Below are 19,243 nucleotides of genomic sequence, written 5' to 3' on the forward strand. Positions count from 1 at the left end.
TCCCATCCAGGGTACCAAAAAAAATTTCTCCCAGAATCTCCAAGAACACTTTGAAGCTCCGCAGAGATCCTAAGAGGCCAGAATGCTCTTTAGGTTCACATGGAGAACTATCAAGAACCCCTATGGAACCCATGACAATTCCGGATTCAGGATTACCAGGACAAGCATCCAGATCAGGGCTTTCAGGGACCACTTCTGGGCATGCAGGCAGGCAAGCAATATCAGAACATGTCTCCACAGAGGAAGCATCTGAGCATGCTGGTAACCGAGACACACTTGGGCATTCTGGCTCACAGAGCGCATCTGGGTACACCAGCACAGGAGAAACCTCAGGACATGTCGGGGAACTGCCAACCTCAGAGTCCGTCACGACAAGACCAAAACCAGAACCGGGCAGAGAAACATCACGAGTAGTGGTCACAAGTACTGGTCTTTCAAAAGAAGACTTGGACTCAGACTTAGAAGTCTCTGTGACTGTAATAGTATCCAAGCAGAACTCATCATTGACTACGCATGACTGAAGCTCCACAAGAGCGGCAAAAGTAGTCAGTATAACAGCAATGCCTACTGAAGTGGGCAATACTTCAAAAGGATCTGGGGGGCAGGAGGCATCTGCTAGAAATTCCGCACCCTTTGGGAGGAACTCGGAGACCTCCAGAACATCAAACAAAACCTCAGGAGCATCATTTTCCAAGTTTTCTGACAAAGTAATCAAGGATTCTGAACTATCCATGTTACAGGGCAAAACATCAAATACATTTTGCGGACAGAGCAAACGTCCCAGGGATGGTTCTACAATCCGCTGAGACTGAATATCATCTTCATGAACAGGATGCACAGGAATATTTTCTGGAACACACACTGACTCCCTAACTCTAATCTCACTGCACGCAAAATTCTGCATAGCAGTCAAACTAGACTGCAATTCAAAAATGGCAGAAAAACTGGTGAGAATAGTTGCAATACCTAGATGAGCCTCTAGGCTCACTGCAGGAGATTTTATGCAAGGCAACATTGACTCATCCAGAGTACAGGGTGGAGAGTCAGTACTTTCTTCAGAGCAAGAAAGGGACTCACAAATGTCAGTGCGAGTGGACATCATAGTTTCATTCATGGTACAGGGTAGACTCACAGAAATATTCTCTGGACTAGGAAAAGAACCCTCAGAATCAGAGTCGCAAAACAAAAGCGCTGTCTCACCCTTCGACTCGGCTAACAATGTCAAATCTAAGATCGCTTTTGGTTGTGAGACTGAAGCTTCTAAAGCGCAAGCCTGCGAAATCTGTGAACCAAATTGTAAAGTGTCCTGGGCAGGAATATTGGAACAATTTAAATCTGGCAATGTGCTTTCACAGGTGTGGACAGAGTGAGGCATAGATTTACTTGCAGAAGAAGTTGCGACAACAACATGAGGAACTTTATTAGTCATATTAACATTACTCTTGAGGTTGCAGGGTTTAGAAACCTTCCCCATAGCAGGATCATAGATGGAAGATCCCAAAGAATTACTGGGAGAAAAAGATCTGTTTTTAAATGACAAGGGATCCCACATATCTTTGACACATTCATGTTGATCATAATCTGCAGGAACGCCTGAAAAACAGGCATTAGATCGCACAGATTCAAACTCCACACAAGCAGGAAAGAATCTTTCGGAATTCACACCGGTGTCAACAACAGTAGCACACCCATTCATTTCAGATCGCACAGTGTCTGAACTCACCCGCTCCACCCTAGCAAGGCAGGAACAATCATCCGACAACGGTGTCTCTCCACTGGAGTCAATTGGTTGGCGTGTGTGCAATTCATCCAAAATCGTCTGCCACACACAAATCACCGGATCCACAAAACACTCGTCACACTCATCAGACTCAATCAAAATGTACACAGAATCAACACAAGCATTAAGAATCTCTTTGCTCTTTGCGATGTAAAAATCGCAAAACGCCTTCCAATCAATCTCGAACTCCTCAATCAAAGCCCCAATCTCCCACGGAGCAAATGGAGGCTCAAACAACCCTGTATCAAGGTAACTCTCATACGGGTTGGGATCAGGAACATGCATAGATTTTCTTACTCCTTTAATATAATGTATAATTCTGAGAATCATAGGATCCACATATGCTTTTGCTTGGGGTAATAAAACCTGAGACTGAGAAGTTTCTCTGGATTTATCACATTCAAATGTGTTCCACATTTCAGATTTTACAGAAATAATTTCCTTATTTGTAGTTGCTATGGGCAATGGATTTGTCCGCTGGGAAGCCTTCCTAGATTTTCTCCTTTTAGTTTTAGCCACTACAAGTGGCTGCTGTCTAGATGCAAGGGAGCTGTTACTGCATTCATTATCACATTGAATGGTTCTGCATGGAAGGGATTGGACAGCTGACTGATTAGCAGGTACACACTCATAGATTTCACATTCAATTGCTTTAGGCACTGGGACTTTAAACTGATTGTCAATACCATCCTTTGTAAACTGCATAGTTCTGTATGCAGTAGATGGAACAAGTGATTGACTTGCTGCTAAGAGCTCATTAAGAGGGTAAGGCAAATCAATATCCTTAAACACGTTGTGAATCATAAACGCTAGGAATTCCAAGGGTCTTTCCTTCAAATCGTTTTGATTCAAAACATCATAGGCCCAGCTAAGCAGATCCCCCGGCAACAGGCAATATGCTATCTGGAACGCCCAGGTAGAAACGGGAGTAGCCTGAAACGCGGAATTTCCTAGGAATCTAACACATTCAGAAAGGAAATCCTCTTTGGTTTCAGAATCTAGTTTTTTAAACCTCTTAAAGGTACAAGAACCATATTCGACAAAATCGTACAAATCGGAAATTCCCTCTACACTGGGAATTTCGGTTTGCCTGGTCATACTGTAACGATTGGGGAATTATTTCCGTGGTCAGCGCACAAGATGTGCGCTGACACTGCGGAAATCCTCCACAAGCGTATGAAACAACAGAACCCAGCTTTGGTGCAATGCACCTGTAGAGGGAAATTCCCACCGGCAGATGAAGCTGTGGAGTGCAGAGGAACAACCCCTCTGCACTGCCACAGATGCCAGTTGGGAATTGTACGAGTTGCAGCAATGCAGGGCAAGATAGCCCTTAGATAGAGAGAGTGAGCACAGCGACAGAATGGATGTGTGTCCACCAATCTAGTCGCCACCCGGCGACGGCGAACACACAACAGCGGAAACCAAGCAAGAACGCAACCGCAAGAATGGCGATTGCCAACAGTGACACAAGACCGAGTAAAGACAGAGTATAAGTGTAGAAAGAAAGACACAGCAAACAATGATCAGAACGCCAAGGAAAATAACAAACGCACTCGCTAAGCGCGGTCGCCGCACGAAAAGCGCAACAGCGACAAAACACGCTAATGGCGCGGTCTCCGCACGAAAAGCGCAACAGAGACAAAACGCGCCAACCCTAACTAACCAATGTAACACGAAGATGAATAGAGAACGCGAACGCTTGCTAAACGGTTAGCCCACCGAGTCTACAGCAAGCGTTCGTTCCAGACAAGACAGACAGAAGGAGCAACCAGTAGCAACCACAGCTCTGGCCCACACTCCCAGAGAGAGTACAGAAGGAACCACCGCCACTACCGCTAGGGCGAATGCGATCCCAACAGACAGAACAATTTCCTGTCGACCGCCGCTGGTGACAAGACAATCGCAGCAGGTAAGAAAGAATAGGCAGTACAAATTATACACAACCTGACTGCACTAAGTAGGAGTGCTAGGACCACTCCCCAAGAATTAACTCCACTAAGATAATATTAGCAACAGTAGCAGAGGGCTGAACTCCAGGTAAGTTAGCAGGAACAAACCTCTATGACCAGCCAGGGATTCTGGGAGGACATGGCATTTATACTGCAAGCCATCAAAGGAAGAAGCTAAGCAATTTGCATGACAAGTGGATGCAAATTCCTCACCAGCAGAGTAATTCTAAAACTTGCAGAGAGAAGACAGGTCTCTTTTCCAGGGACCTGCAGCACTCAGACCTACAAAATGGTCAAAAAGCTGTCTGTCTGTGCAGACAGCAGAGCGGACCATTACACACAGTTTCCCTGTCCTCTGAATCTCAGGGAAATCCAGCGCTGGCCCCACTGAAAATTCCCCAACAAGCGGCTTGTCAAGTGGGTATATTTACCTACTGTGATCCTGTACAGACGCACTAGCGGCTCCTCCTTTGGGCTAAGGGGGAAATAGCCGAACCCGATCATATCCACTCTACTGCACAGGCGCGAGTCCTTTGCGTCTGCGCAGTAGGGCGGAGCGATCAGGCTTGGTTGCTTTCGCCTTAGCTCAAAGGAAAAGCCGCTAGTGCACCTGCGCAGGATCACGGTAGGTAAATATTTACTTTCGCCACAGTTCGGGGGATCCAGGAACTTGAACGGATGGACAGAGGAGGACGGGGGAAGCCTTAGGATCCAGAGGTAAGTATCCCCCCCCCCCAGAGGTTTTTCTTTTTTAAATTACAGATTCTCTTTAATCAATAGATCTGTACGCACCATTGGAGTAGCTATCCGTTCTGCCTTTCCATAATATCTATGGAAAAGCAACTGGCATAATGACACAACACCATTCACACAGGAAGTAATGAGGCATAGGTGAGTTTCAACTTCCTGTAAAACATCACTTCCTGTAATATAAGAGACACTCCCAGGTTCCTTTGGCTTTCTGACAAATGCCTTTTAACCAGTTCACCACTGAGGGGTTTTACCCTTTGAGCACCAGAATGCTTTTCACCTTTCAGCACTCCTTCCATTCATTCACCAATAACTTTATCACTACTCATCACAACAAAATGATCTATATCTTGTTATTTTTGCCATCGATTAGGCTTTCTTTGGGTGGTACATTATGCTAAGAACTATTTTATTCTAAATGTATTTTAACGGGAATAATTGAAAAAAAATAATTTCTCAGTTTTTGACCTTTACAGTTTTAAAATAATAGATGCAACCATAATTAAAACCCACATACTTTATTTGCCCATTTGTCCCAGTTAAATTATGTCCCTATCACATTGTATGGCACCAATATTTTATTTGGAAATAAACCCATAATTTATAAACTATCAGTAATATACCCTCTTGACATACATATTAATAAAGTTCAGTTCCTAATGTAACTAAGTATTTTTTTTATTAATTAGTCTTTTTTTATGTAAATATTTCTATTGGGTAAATATGGGAGAGTGTGGGAACTAACTAGTTAATTTAAAAATAAGTGTAGGTCTTTTTATTTAAAATAAATAAATAAATACATAAATAAATTGTAATACTACAATTTGGCCACAAGGTGGCTTCAGTCTTTTTTTTTTCATGCATCCTGTAAGTGAAACTTTTTTTTTATTCCTCAGAATGATCACGGCTTCGACCATTGCAACTGGGACTTAGATCAATGAATGGGAAATGCGTTCCTATTCATTGATCTCTGGGCTAACGGGCGGTGGCGAGTACGCGCGGGAACAAGAGCACAGCGGAGGTAATATGTATATCTACGTCTCTGGGGTTAAGATGGAGTATGCAGGGGTGTAGATATACTGTACTTAATACATTAAGTGGCTAAACACCAAGTACACTCAATAGACATACAATATATGGTAGAGTGTTCAACCAGCCAATGCCCCAACTCGGAAAATGCCTGGCATATGCCAGGGACCACCGCTTGCTAAGGACAAACACATGCAACTGCTTGAGGAGTCAATGGGAGTTTGGTATAGACAGAGTAGCAATAATCCAATGCACTGAGCAGAAGGATTCAGTGTAAAAATGCTGCCATGTGCACGTTGCAAAAAGTAAAATAAACATTGGAAAACAACACTTATGGCCAAAACATTTCCCACACTCAACAGAAATGTCCCACAAGCAGTGATTTAAGCTCAAAACATTTCCCACACTCAGCACATGAATAGGACTTCTCACCAGTGTGAGATCTCTCATGTCTGCCGAGTTGTGATTTCCAAACAAAACATTTCCCACACTCAGCACATGAATAAGGCTTCACACCAGTGTGAGATCTCTCATGTGATAAAAGGTTTGCTTTCCATCCAAAACATTTCCCACACTCAGCACATGAATAGGGCTTCTCACCAGTGTGAGATCTTTCATGTCTGACAAGTTTTTTTTTTTCTACAAAACATTTCCCACACTCAGCACATGAATAAGGCTTCTCACCAGTGTGAGTTCTCTCATGCCTGACAAGTTCTGCTTTCCGCCCAAAGCATTTACCACACTCAGCACATGAATAGGGTTTCTCACCAGTGTGAGATCTCTCATGTCTGACAAGTTCTGATTTCCGCCTAAAACATTTCCCACACTCAGCACATGAAAAGGGTTTCTCACCAGTGTGAGTTCTCTCATGTGTTAAAAGGTTTCCTTTCTGCCCAAAACATTTCCCACACTCAGAACATGAAAAGGGTTTCTCACCAGTGTGAGATCTCTCATGTGTTAAAAGGTTTCCTTTCTGCCCAAAACATTTCCCACACTCAGAACATGAATAGGGCTTCTCACCAGTGTGAGATCTCTCATGTGTTAAAAGACTTCGTTTCAGCCCAAAACATTTCCCACACTCTGTACATGAATAAGGCTTCTCACCAGTGTGAGATCTCTCATGTGTTAAAAGATTTCGTTTCAGCCCAAAACATTTCCCACACTCTGTACATGAATAGGGCTTCTCACCAGTGTGAGATCTCTCATGTGGTAAAAGGCTTCCTTTCTGCCCAAAACATTTCCCACACTCAGAACATGAATAAGGCTTCTCACCAGTGTGAGATCTCTCATGTGTTAAAAGGTTTCCTTTCCGCCCAAAACATTTCCCGCACTCAGAACATGAATAAGGCTTCTCACCAGTGTGAGATCTCTCATGTCTGACAAAATCTGATTTCCGCCCAAAACATTTCCCACACTCAGCACATGCATAGGGCTTCTCACCAGTTTGAGATCTCTTATGCATGACAAGAGTTTCTTTCAGCCCAAAACATTTCCCACACTCAGCACATGAATAGGGCTTCTCACTAGTGTGAAATCTCTCATGACAGACAAGATGTGATTTCCATACAAAACATATCCCGCATGTAGAACAGGAATGAGACCCTCCAGCAGGGGGAGAGCTGTGCCGGGTATGAGGCCCCTCAGGGTTAGACAGGTGAGGGGAGTCTGGGGGAATATTTGGGGTAACCAGGATATCTGCAGAAGACTCTTGTTCAGTGACATCATCATCCGCTGTACAGTCTGTGGATACAGAGAGACGAGTCTCTGAGAGGTTCCTGATGCCGGGACTCCGCCCTGCAAATAGAGAAACATCATCACTTCCTGTTAGAGAATTCTGAGGGGAGGAACAATTATCATTAGGGAGGGTCATTGAGCTGCTGATAATTCCAAATTAATGCAAAGATGATGCAGATTGGAAATGTACCAGATGCAACCTCTATGTAACTGCATATAATTAGCACCATCTCAAAGTTATTGGTATGTCACTGAACATCGCTAGTTATCAGCAGAAAGTTGTGCTGATTACAGGCGGCCAATCACAGTGCTGTAAATCCAGTGCTGTAAACCATTTTAAGCTGCACATAGGAGCGCTCCATTGCCTGCTTTAAACCAGTGCCAGCCTCGCAAAATAGCAAAGGCTGGCGCTGTACACCGCAGGGGCGCTCCTCTGCCTGTCACACTCACGCTTTCTGGTGAGACAGGGATTGGCTGGGCGGGACTCCTGCTCCGGTTCTTCCTCCCGCCCTGCAATGAGTAGTAGGATCTATTTTACGTCGGCGCCTCTCTCCTGTTAATGAGAAGAGAGAGGCAGCCAAGCAATCATCGCTCATTGATTCTCCCCTTCTTCCCCCAGACTGCAGGTAACCACTGTGCCTGAGCATTTGAAAACAGGAGTTGCTGGTCTAATCCAGCTGGGGGGGCGGGGGGGGGAGACACGGAGAGCAGGAGAAGTGATGCCACTTCAGACCTCTGCATGTTTATTTTTTTTTACTTTCAGTTTGGGGGCAGAGGAGACGCAGCCAAGCACAGCATGTTGAGTGACAGGTTGTCTCTAAGGCAGCCTCCTGTGCACTCATCTCCTGCTATGTCTGTCGTTCCCCCCTCACCTTGTATCTGTCTGTAGTGCTCCCCCTCCGCCTTCACAATCACTCTGCTGGAACTTAGTGGAGCTGAACTCTTGCACAGGACAGAAGGAAAACAGAGAGAACTGCACCCTGTATGTATTTAGAGAGAAGAGCCTGTGTAATTTGATCTCTTCCTGTGTCACATGACTGCCATTTCAGATAGGGCAGATATGCTCATTTGAAAGCACTGGATGTTAACCCTATGACTGCTTTCAAGAATGCAGGAACTAGAAACTACAGATTGATTTTAGTATTTGCATCAGCTGTAACAAAGAAATGCTTTTATGTAAAGGTTGCTTGCTAAATTATGCTGTTGTGTATCTTTTAGAGCAGTGAGGAAGTTCTTAGTTCCGTTCCGATTAAAAAGCGACCCGGGCACCTTAATCTGAAACAATCTCTCGCTAATGCTAGGTACACACAATGCAATTTTATGACAGATTTACAGTCAGATCGATTATTCCCAGCATGTCCGATCTGATTTCAGCACGATTTCCTATAGAAGTGAACAGAAAATCGGAAATCAGATCAGACATGTTGGAAATTGTCGATCTGACAGTAAATCTGTCGGAAAATTGCATTGTGTGTACTTAGCAGGTGCATCGGCTTGCCTCCTCATCCTCCTTTTATTCTATAAAGCAGGGGGACACCAAGAGCCCCAATAGTGTAATTCGTCTTGGGGACAACAAAATAAATGAGAAGTTAAAATTATACTTACAAACCAGGGTTACCAATAGGCAACCACTGTATAGGCAGGTGGGGAGAACAATCCTGACCCCACTCAGGAATAAAAAGTCGCTCTCTGTAGACAGGAAAATAGGGTAACAACCCTCCACCCAGGGTGGACTCAATGTAGTGTACAAGATACAGAGGCGCCAAAAGAATAAAAGGTAATTAAATGAACTTAAAAAACCAACTGGTTAAACAGAGGAGGCAGCGGTGGTCTTACCCCCTCCAAACAGACACAGGCAAGGACTGCGATTCAGACAGTCAACAATTTATTTGGAACTCCAAAAAACAATGCAACGCGTTTCACGGGCCATACATCCCGCTTCCTCAGGCAAAATACAGTAGGAGTCACAGCATCTGTATTATATCAGCGAGCTCGGCGCCTCTCCGTCACAGAGGCGCCGAGCTCACTGATATAATACAGATGCTGTGACAGAGGCGCCAAGCTCGCTGATATAATACAGATGCTGTGACAGAGGCGCCGAGCTCGCTGATATAATACAGATGCTGTGACTCCTACTGTATTTTGCCTGAGGAAGCGGGATGTATGGCCCGTGAAACGCGTTGCATTGTTTTTTGGAGTTCCGAATAAATTGTTGACTGTCTGAATCGCAGTCCTTGCCTGTGTCTGTTTGGAGGGGGTAAGACCACCGCTGCCTCCTCTGTTTAACCAGTTGGTTTTTTAAGTTCATTTAATTACCTTTTATTCTTTTGGCGCCTCTGTATCTTGTACACTCCTTTTATTCTATAAGCAGAGTTTCACTGGCCCTGCATTCCACCCTCGCATGCCACCCGGCTACTTTTTCATGCCACCCGGCTGGAAAAAATTTCTGGGGAGAACACGGACATTGCCCATCTCTACACATAACGCATTGGCCACACATGGAAAAGCAGTAAATTGTACAGATTGATTAGATAATAGAAGAAATGTGTTACTCCTGTGACAACAGACCTATATGTACTTGTAGCAAGAAATCTGTGTTTGTAGAGCAATGTGGCGTCACTTACACATTCTTACTACCATTGTATCCTTGTGTCACTCATATGCCCCTGCTAATGTCCCTTTATCTCTGTCTTGTCCCCAATTGTGCAAATACAGGAAGATTGAATACTCACCTTGTGGTAACTTTCCTTTCCCGGAACAGAAAATGGCGGCATACATCTGGGTTAGGCTCCACCCCCTGACATCAATAGGACAGTTTGCTTCTAAATTAACCACTTAAGCCTATCTGGACGAATGTGTTCATCCAGATAGGCTGTGCATGTTCCAGTGTGCGGTGCACGCGATCGCGTGCGCTCCCGCCGCCCGCCGTTAGCCCCCCGATCAATGAATGGGAATATACTTCCCATTCAGCGATATAAGTCCCCCGCACAAAAAATGACCGTCTCTCATCAGAGACTGCGGTATGTCTGCAAAAAAAAAAAAAAAAAAAAAAAAGAAAAGAAAAGAAAGAAAAAGTTCCCCATCTTCATTCTAGTTCCTGGAAGCGTCATCGTACGCTTCCAGGACTTTGACTGTGGCCAAATAGTAAACTACACCCACATATATTTTTTAATAAGTAAATACATTAAATTACAGTTAACAATTAGCTGTTAACTTCCCCACACCAAAAATTACCCAAATAAAATTTTTAGTAAAAAAAAAATATTACAATTAAAAAACAAACACATAAATAGTTACCTAAGGGGTCTGAACTTTTTAAATATGCATTGTCAAAGGAGTATATGAATACAATTTTTTTTTTAATTATGGGCTTGTAAATAGTGATGGACGCAAACTGAAAAAAATACATCTTTATTTACAAATAAAATATCAGCGCCATACATTGTGATAGGGACAACATTTAAATGGTGTTATAAGCGGGACAAATAGGCAAATAAAATACATGGGATTTAATTACGGTGACATGTATTCATTTCAAACTATGATGGCCAAAACTGAGTAATAATGAATTTTTTCCATTTCTTTCTGAATATTCCTGTTAAAATAAATTTAGAATAAATTAATTCTTAGCAAAATATATCACCCAAAGAAAGCATAAATGGTGGCGCAAAAAACAAGATATAGATCAATTTATTGTGATGAGCAGTGATAAAGTTATTGGCAAATGAATGGGAGGTGAAAGATGCTCAGATGCAAAAAATGTGCAACCCTGTGGGGCTTAAGTGGTTAACCCCCTTCTACCCCCTATCCCCCCCTCCCCCCACAGCTATTCTTGTGAAAATCAGTCCTCGAATGGACAGGAGAGAGGGATTCGTATGCCGCCATCTTCTGGTCCAGGAAAGGAAAATTACCGAAAGGTGACTATTCAATTTTCCTGTTTCCTGGACAGAGATGGCTGCATATATCTGGGACATAGAAATAAAAAAAAAATCACACCAAGAAAGAGGGAGATGCAACACAAAACAATTTATTTTCCAACTGCAGACAAAACAGCTTTTCCAAAATGTAGTGTAGTTAATGCAGCAGAGTTAACATGGTAATGAGACAGAAAGGTATGTGAGGAAGACCAGCTATCTGCTCTATAGATGGCTTTGACTGATACTTTTGAGAAATATGCCCATGAGGCAGCCATCCCTCTAGTTGAGTGAGCATGAACTTCCTTAGGAACCTCTAAACCTTTCATCCTGTAACTCTGCTGAATAATATTTACCAGCCAATTAGCAATGGTTCTGGCTGTCACCGGATACCCTTTCCTCGGACCCTGAATGTTCACAAAGAGATGGTCCGTAGACCTGAAAGAGATTGTATTGGCGAAGCAAGGAGGAACATTCATGCTCCAAAGGGAATGTTGGCAACGTCAACTTCCTGATTTATGTGGAAAGAAGAGGCCTCCTTTCGGAATATGTTGAAGAACTGGACTAATCACCACTCTGTCCGGGTAGAACTGAAGAAGATTATGTGAGCAACCCAGAGCTTGCAGGTCTGAGACCCTTTTTGCTGAGGATAGAGCCACCAGGAAGATAGTCTTTAAGGTTATATTCCACAATGAGGCCGATTCCACAGGATGAAACGGAGGTCCTGAAAGGGCCGCTAAAACCAGACATAAATCCCACTGAGGGTAAAACAGTTCCTGGGAGGCCTGATCTTTTGATCCCCTTGGATGAACTGCATTACTATTGGATTAAAGGCCCATCTTTCGTTGGTCAAGGCAGATAAGGCAGATACCTGAACTTTAATGGCTGAGAGGCTTAACGGTTTATCTACTCCTGCCTGAAAGAAGTTGAGGAGGTCTTGAACTTTAGGTATAAGCACATTGCAACCTTCTGACAGGGATGCTCATTAGATAAAATCCAAACTGCGTTTCATTCTGATTTCATCTAGGTAATTAAAGCACCTGAGCGGGTGTGCGGGGGGGTGGGGGGTTAAACTTTCCCAGCAGGCGTCTTCTTGAACCCGTCCCACAGCGCGTCCCAAGCCGAGTCACGTGACTACAAACACTTCCTCCTTCTGGGTTGAAGGAGGAAGCGTAGTAGTCACGTGACGTGGCTTGGAACGCAGCGTGGGACGCGCCGTGGGACAGTTTAAAGAAGGGGGCTGCTGGTTAAGGTGCTCTAGTTACCTGGATGAAATCCAAATGTGTCATCCGGTGAGCATCCCTGCCTTCTGACACAGCGAACGTTGCAAATCTCTCCCATACTCTGTGATACGTAGACTTAGTGGATCTTTTCCTAGCTTTCAATAAAGTAGAAGTTACTTCCTTCGAGCATTCTAAGTCTCTGTATTTTTCCCTTTCAACTTCCATGCCATCAAACTGAGGCTGCTGAAGTTTGGGTATAGTAGATCCCCCTGAGAGAGTAGATTGTGGAAAGAATTATGGAAATTTATAATTAATCTATTAATCTTTATATATATATATCCTTTATATTCTCACGTGGCTATAAGGACCACATGCACAGAATCAGACCAGTGTGTTAGAGTGACACTTTAAGTAATAGGATTATTATTACCCTAAGAGTTATCACAATATTACTGAATGAATACATGATCCTGAGCTATTTACTTGCACAGTTTTCCTGTCATGTCCTTTTCAGTGGAATTCCAGCTTTCCAGAGGACAAAGGAACAATTTGGAAGGGCAGTCTGAGCCAGTTCTCCGAAGGTGGGCCTGACTTTGAAGGAAACGAAAGTAAGAACTTTGCTTCAGGGGACTTCCTTGAAAAGCTGACTTTCATTCTCGTGGAGGACAGAGAGGAGTCAAGCGACCCCACCCACAAAGGAGAACTGAACATGCTGGTTGGACTTTTACCAGAAAGAACTGCCCAAAAGGAGGAATATTTTATCATATTAATTAGGATTTAAAAAGTCTCTGCACATCAGGAGAAACTCACTTTCTACTGCTGTGCAGAGCTGTGTTAGTTGCAGACTCTACATGCTGGCTGTGAGAAAGTCCTTGGCCAAGTGAATAAAGATTTCTACGTTTTTGGCACAAAATGGAGATGTCTCATGCGCAAGTTATTTTCCTTTAACAAGATCCAGTATTGCCGGAAGTTTCCAGGGTTCTTCCACACTCATCTCCAACAGTAGCATGAACCATGGCCTCCTCGGCAGCAAGGTAAAATAGCAATGATCGTGCAAGATTCCATTACTAACTTCTGCAGGAACTTTGTGATCATCGGAAAAGGATGAAAGGCATACCCCAGACTGAACATTCACTGATGTGATAGGCCAGTGTTTATCAACCTGGGGTCCGCGGACCCCTGGGGGTACATTAGCACCTGTCAGGGGCTCCCCCAGGGGCTGCAGACAAAATGGCGGATTGCCTCCAAGGAGAGATGTTGCAGGCTGTGTCAGCGGCAGTGGCGCTACCAGAGCGCACCGCTCTGGGTGTCAATGAGAAAGGGCAGCAGCTTGCCTCCATTTACTTCCTGGTGTCGGCATCCGTTGCCATGGCTCCGACACCGTTCTTTCATGTCTTGTAGCTCTTTCTCTTCTCCTCTTGCCTCCGGGACCCTCCTCCTGCTGCCACAGCCTTACATGATGCATGTGGCTGCTCCTCCCCCTCGTCCTCCTTCCTCCTTGTGCTGCCCGAATGGTGTGTGTGGCCTAATTCCTTCTTTCCACAGCTCCGAAAATTCAAGAGGGGGCATCCAGAGGACAGACAGGTAGCATTGGAGCGTGACACTCAGCCCGCCACAGAAACACGCTGACGAGGGGAGAGAGAAGACAAATGGACAGCTAAAGACAGCCAGCAGCATGTATTGCAGCGTCAGAGAGGGTAGACCCAGCTCAGCAAAGTGTCAGAGAGCATCAGAGCAGAGAGAGAGCCAGCCAGTCCAGGATGATGGAGGAGGTAACACACCCTGTCTCATGCTCTGTTTCCCACAGGCATTCTCTCTTTCTTTTACCACCCTCTCTCTCTCTGTCAGTCTCTTCCAAACTTTTGTCTCTCTTCCCACCTCTCTGCCCATCCTGTCACACTCACCTCCTGGAAGTTCCAGCAACAGGCTCCTCTGTCACATCTGCCAGTCTGTCACTCAGCCTAGTCCCCAGTCCGTCTTGTCACTCAGCTCAGCTCGTTACCCACACTAGGGCACCACCTGTACCCGGTTATCTATACTACAGCACCTATAGGTCACTACCCCACACTGGGGGCACCTGTACCTCTCTAACATATACTGGGGGCACCTATGCCTTACTATCTATACCGGGGGACCTATACCTGCATACCTCTATGGGGGGCACCTATACCTGGCTAGGACAGAGGGAAAAGAGCTGACAGAGGGTGGCAAGAGGTGACTCAGGGGGACAAAGAGGCACGGGGGAATAGAGGTGACACAGAGGGGGACAAGAGAGGCACTGAGAGAACATACATGATATGGGGGAGAAGCGGTGACACAGAGGGGGACAAAAGAGGCACATGGAGAACAGAGGGGGACAAAAGAGAATGGATTCAGGTTACAAATGGATACAGTCCCATTCTCGTTTGTTAACCGGGGACCACCTGTATTTTGCTAGTATTTGGCTCCACCCACATTATATCATGACCACAACCACTTTTCCCACGCGGCACCACTTTATTCGGTAGGGGGTACATTTACTTAGGGGTGACCAACAAAGGGGCACATGTGCTGAAAAGGTTGAGAACCACTGAGATAGGCAATCAGTCCCTAATGCTGCTGGATGATGGAGACATGAAAAGAACTTCTTCAACTTCGTGTTCTTGGCGGATGCAAACCTCTCTAAACAATTTTCTGAAATATATCTGGATTCAAGGCCCATTCGTGGGCACTGGAGAATTTCCTGCTGAGCTGAGCTGCTTGGACATTCTGAGATCCTGGTAGGTAGCCTGCTGTTAGGTTTGGCCTAATTCATGATGTGGGTGGTCTCCTGCAACAAGGACTGACTCCTCGTCCCGCCTTGCCTCCTGTTATAGGAGACAGCCGTTGTATTGTCTATTTGAAGTAAGACTGATTTCCCTGAAATCAAGGGACGTAAGGCCCTCAGCGCTAGAAAAGCTGCCTTGAGCTCCAGAATGTCTGAAGGTACTCGAACATGAAGAATCTTCCATCTCTCCTGGACACAAACTCCTTTGCAATGGGCCCCCCATCCCTGCAGACTTGCATCCATTGTAATCACTATAGGCCTTTCCAGCTGAATTTGATGACACGTCTCCAGTTGAATTCTGTGAGTCCACCACCAAAGGGAATTCTTCACTCTCCAGGGTAAAATGAACTTCTGTAATAAATTAATTCTGTCCTAAGATCTGAGGAAAAAGTTCTGAAAGATCCTCAGGTGCCAATGTGCCCACTTCACCATCGGAATCACTGAGGAGAAAAGTTCCCAAAAGACTTAGGCACTGCCTGGCTGATATTTTCCCTGGTGATGACTCTGGCCCCTAAAAAGATCATATCTTAGGAAGGAACCAGTTGGCTTTTTTGAAAGTTCACCAACCATCCTAATCTCTGTAACTCTTCCAATAGAATTTTTTGATGTTGCAACAGGAAAGAATGTTTCTGATTGACCAGTAGGATATAGTCCAGGTAATGAAATACCTTCAGACCTCCCTGTCTCAAGGAAGCAATTACTGGAAGGAGTATTTTCGAAAACGTTCTGGGAGTGGTTGAGAGTCCAAACGGCAGACTCTGGAACTGCCAATGCTGACTGTCGATCGAGAATCTGAGGTACATCTGTAAGCCGTTTCTGCTTGGTATGTGCAGATAAGCATCTGAAAGATCGACTGTCGACATCCAGTCATTTATTCTCACCAGCCTTATGATAGTTTGCAGAGACTCCATCCTGAAATGTCGGATCTTTATGTGCTTGTCTAGAAACTTTAGGTCTAGTACAGGCCTCCATCCCCCTGATGTCTTTGGAACTAAGAATAAGGGAGAATACATTCCTGTGAATTCTTTTTTGCAAGAAACTGGAACTATTGCTTTCACTTGAACCAGAGAATTGACATATTCCTTCAATATTCCAATATTGACGCTTCTGTGTGTTCCTTGACCACTTTGTTCCCAGAAACTTTGACACTGGAGCAGTCCTCTTGAACTTCCATGAGTGACCCTTATCTAGAGTTCTCCGAACCCAAGCATCATCTATTAATTCCCCTCAGACCTTCCAGAAGTAGCGCAATCTTGCCCCCACAGGGACTGTCTGGTGGACGCACCTTCCGAATGACTTCTGATTCTGTCCAGATACGAGAGTTGATTTAGACTTTCCTGACTTGAGAAAGGACGACTGTGAACCTTTCCAATTCTTATTAAACTGCTTCCCTGGCCTATAGGATTTATCTTGTTGGAATCTTCCTGAAAACTGTTTTTCTGGATGTCTGCTGACGAAGGCCGAGTCTTCTTATCTTGGGGTAATAAGCCCGACTTGCCTCCAGTCACCTTTGCTATTGCTCCATCCATCTCAGGACCAAATAGATGCTTGTTGTCAAAGGGAATCCTGCACCAATTGTTTCTGGATGACTGACCCGCTGGCTTTAGCCAAAGTGTCCTCTTTGCGGTAACATTATAGAGCATTGCTCTGGCCAAAGATCTGATGGTGTCGATGGCTGCTTCTCCCATGAAGTCACTAGCCAGTTTTAGCTCATCCAAAGCTTTTATCATTACTTGTCTATCAGTATCAGAATTCAGAGCCGTTTCAAAATTTTCTACCCTTCGCCAAGGAGGTCAATGCTACCGCTGGTCTGCAGGCTGCACCACCTGCCAGGAATGCTTTCTTGATATCAGTATCTACCTTCCTGTCAAGAGGATTATTGAATGACACTGCAACTACTACGACTGCTTGCTTCACTGTATATACTAACTGGCTGCTTGGAGGACTAGCTATTATTGCCTGACACTAACATTTGGAGGCAAGACTTGCTGCATCTGTCACTTTATCAAGGGGGCCCTGAAGATAAATGCTATCAATATATATGATCAATATTAGGAGTGCACTCCTTAGATTAGGCCCTATGCCTCAATGTTTACAGCCTTTTTAAGGTGGTTTTAAAGGGAGGGTTTGGGGTTAATCTGCATGTATTTAATAAAGTGCTTTTTTCATGAGAATAGAGGCTCCCTACATCACTATTGTTGTTTCTATAATTATATATAGGTGAGACTCTGTGTTAATATAGGTACAATTTAGGTTGATATCCCGCTTGTTGTATTTGCATATCAAAGGTACAGCATTTATAAAACAAAAAACAGCTGCGTTGGTGTTTGACACTATTGGGTCACATATGTATCATATCCCTGGGATGGATCACTTTCAGGCAGATAAAGATTGTACATCTATGTGCATGTGTCATGGAGAGGAAAGGGATCTCCTCTCCAGCACCTATGCACAGCTAGTACATGCACAAATAGGACCTGCTGATCACACCCTCTTGCACCAAACACAGGTATAACGGACAGTAGGGGATCACACCATGCAAACAGTGTACAAAATTACTTAATTTATTTTGTACACTGTTTGCATGGTGTGATCCCCTACTGTCCTCTAGAATCATGCCTGCGCCTTGCAGACCATCTCCTGCGGGAGCCATTATATCTACTCGAGTAATGTCTCAGCGCTGGCTGAATATCTACTCGCTGGTAATGTTTGCGCTGGCTGAATCGCAAAAACGCAAACTGCTAGCGATTTTACAATCGCTACGGTTTGCTTTTTAACATAGGAATCGCGGTAGGTCATTTCCACTACCGCGATTCGTTTTTTACTTGATCGCGATCGCGCCGCGGAGCGACTTTTGCCGCGATTTTGCTATGCAGTGCATAGCATAGCAAAATCGCGGCCGCGAACGTCGGGGAATCGCCGCTAATTGCGATTCAGCAATCGCTAGCATTCAGCGTGAACGCTAGCGATTGCTAGTGGAAAAGGGCCCTCAGGAGATCTTCTAATACTTGAAGAGCGTCTCTTAGAGCAGCGCCTCTGAGGATTGGTGACTATTAGACCCCGTACTTATCCTTTCTCCCTTAATGAGGACTGTGGAGACACAAAAAGATATGTTTCCACTAAAAACATCAGCTCCAAAATTAATGGGAGATAGCACTCTTTTAAGCCCATGTACTCTAAATTAAAATTAACATCCTGGTGCTGAGAAAGACCAAAAAGGAGCCATTTAATAATCACTCATTTAAATCTCCTGTATACTGGATGATTCTAACAAGCAATCTTCCATCCTCTAAAAAGAGATATATATACAGGCCATCAGAAAAGGAAAAATACTTCATATGACCTGTCCAGCAGAAAACGGCCCAACATGCCTCATACATCCAGAATAAAGAAAGCACTCCTGCTTCTTAAATAAATCAGGCTCCTGTCAGAAAATTCCAACTGACCAAGATCAGAGTGGAACCGCGGCGTGAGCGCTGCCACCCACTCTGGCGTCTTACTAGCACTGCTTACGGGTATGACGTGCCGATTTTCACCCTCCTTCAGCCAATCTTCCTGCTTGTCAGGATCTTGCGAGACTTGATGATGTCACGCGTCCCGACCCAGGAAGGCAATGGCCACCAGAGCTAACTAGTGACCAACAGCACCCAGGGAGTGGCGATAGGGGAGGCCCCTCGCATATCTAAGCCCCCTTTAGATGCCACATTGCACATCCACTAGACGGGAGAGGCTGACCCCGTCTCATACTGCTAGCAAAATAATGAATATAAAAAAGAAAAAACGGCAGATAAAGAAATAAACAAAACAAAAAAAAAAAAACCTGTCCATACGAGGACAGAAAAAAAGAGAGTGGCTGGGGTTTTGTCATTTATAAGCAAACTGTCCTATTGTGGTGAGGGGGTGGAGTCCAATCCAGATTTATGCCACCATCTCTGTCCAGGAAAAAGATATTCTGACGTTACAACGCGCTAAATTAAAGGATATCGGAGATACCGCCGCATGGGCAAGCGGCATGGCGGCTAGCTCCACGTATCAGCCGGCGGCTTCTGCCGCGC

The 19,243-nt window shown here is 44.6% G+C and overlaps 2 protein-coding genes across 2 annotated transcripts in view; one reads left to right on the top strand and one right to left on the bottom strand.

Annotated features, from left to right (window-relative positions):
* The window catches only part of LOC137535385 (zinc finger protein 721-like), a 378,642-nt gene that overhangs the window by 283,905 nt on the left and 75,494 nt on the right, over positions 1-19,243 (top strand). The gene's annotated exons all lie outside the window — the stretch shown is intronic.
* LOC137535388 (zinc finger protein 271-like) overlaps positions 1-19,243 on the bottom strand; it is a 96,047-nt gene that overhangs the window by 53,222 nt on the left and 23,582 nt on the right. Inside the window, exon 7 of the mRNA XM_068257218.1 lies at positions 6,155-7,305. Within this exon, the coding sequence (XP_068113319.1) occupies positions 6,155-7,305 (1,151 nt within the window). The remainder of the gene's footprint in view (positions 1-6,154; positions 7,306-19,243) is intronic.

This window comes from Hyperolius riggenbachi, chromosome 10 (genome assembly GCF_040937935.1).
Source record: "Hyperolius riggenbachi isolate aHypRig1 chromosome 10, aHypRig1.pri, whole genome shotgun sequence".
In the NCBI taxonomy this organism is placed as follows: domain Eukaryota; kingdom Metazoa; phylum Chordata; class Amphibia; order Anura; family Hyperoliidae; genus Hyperolius; species Hyperolius riggenbachi.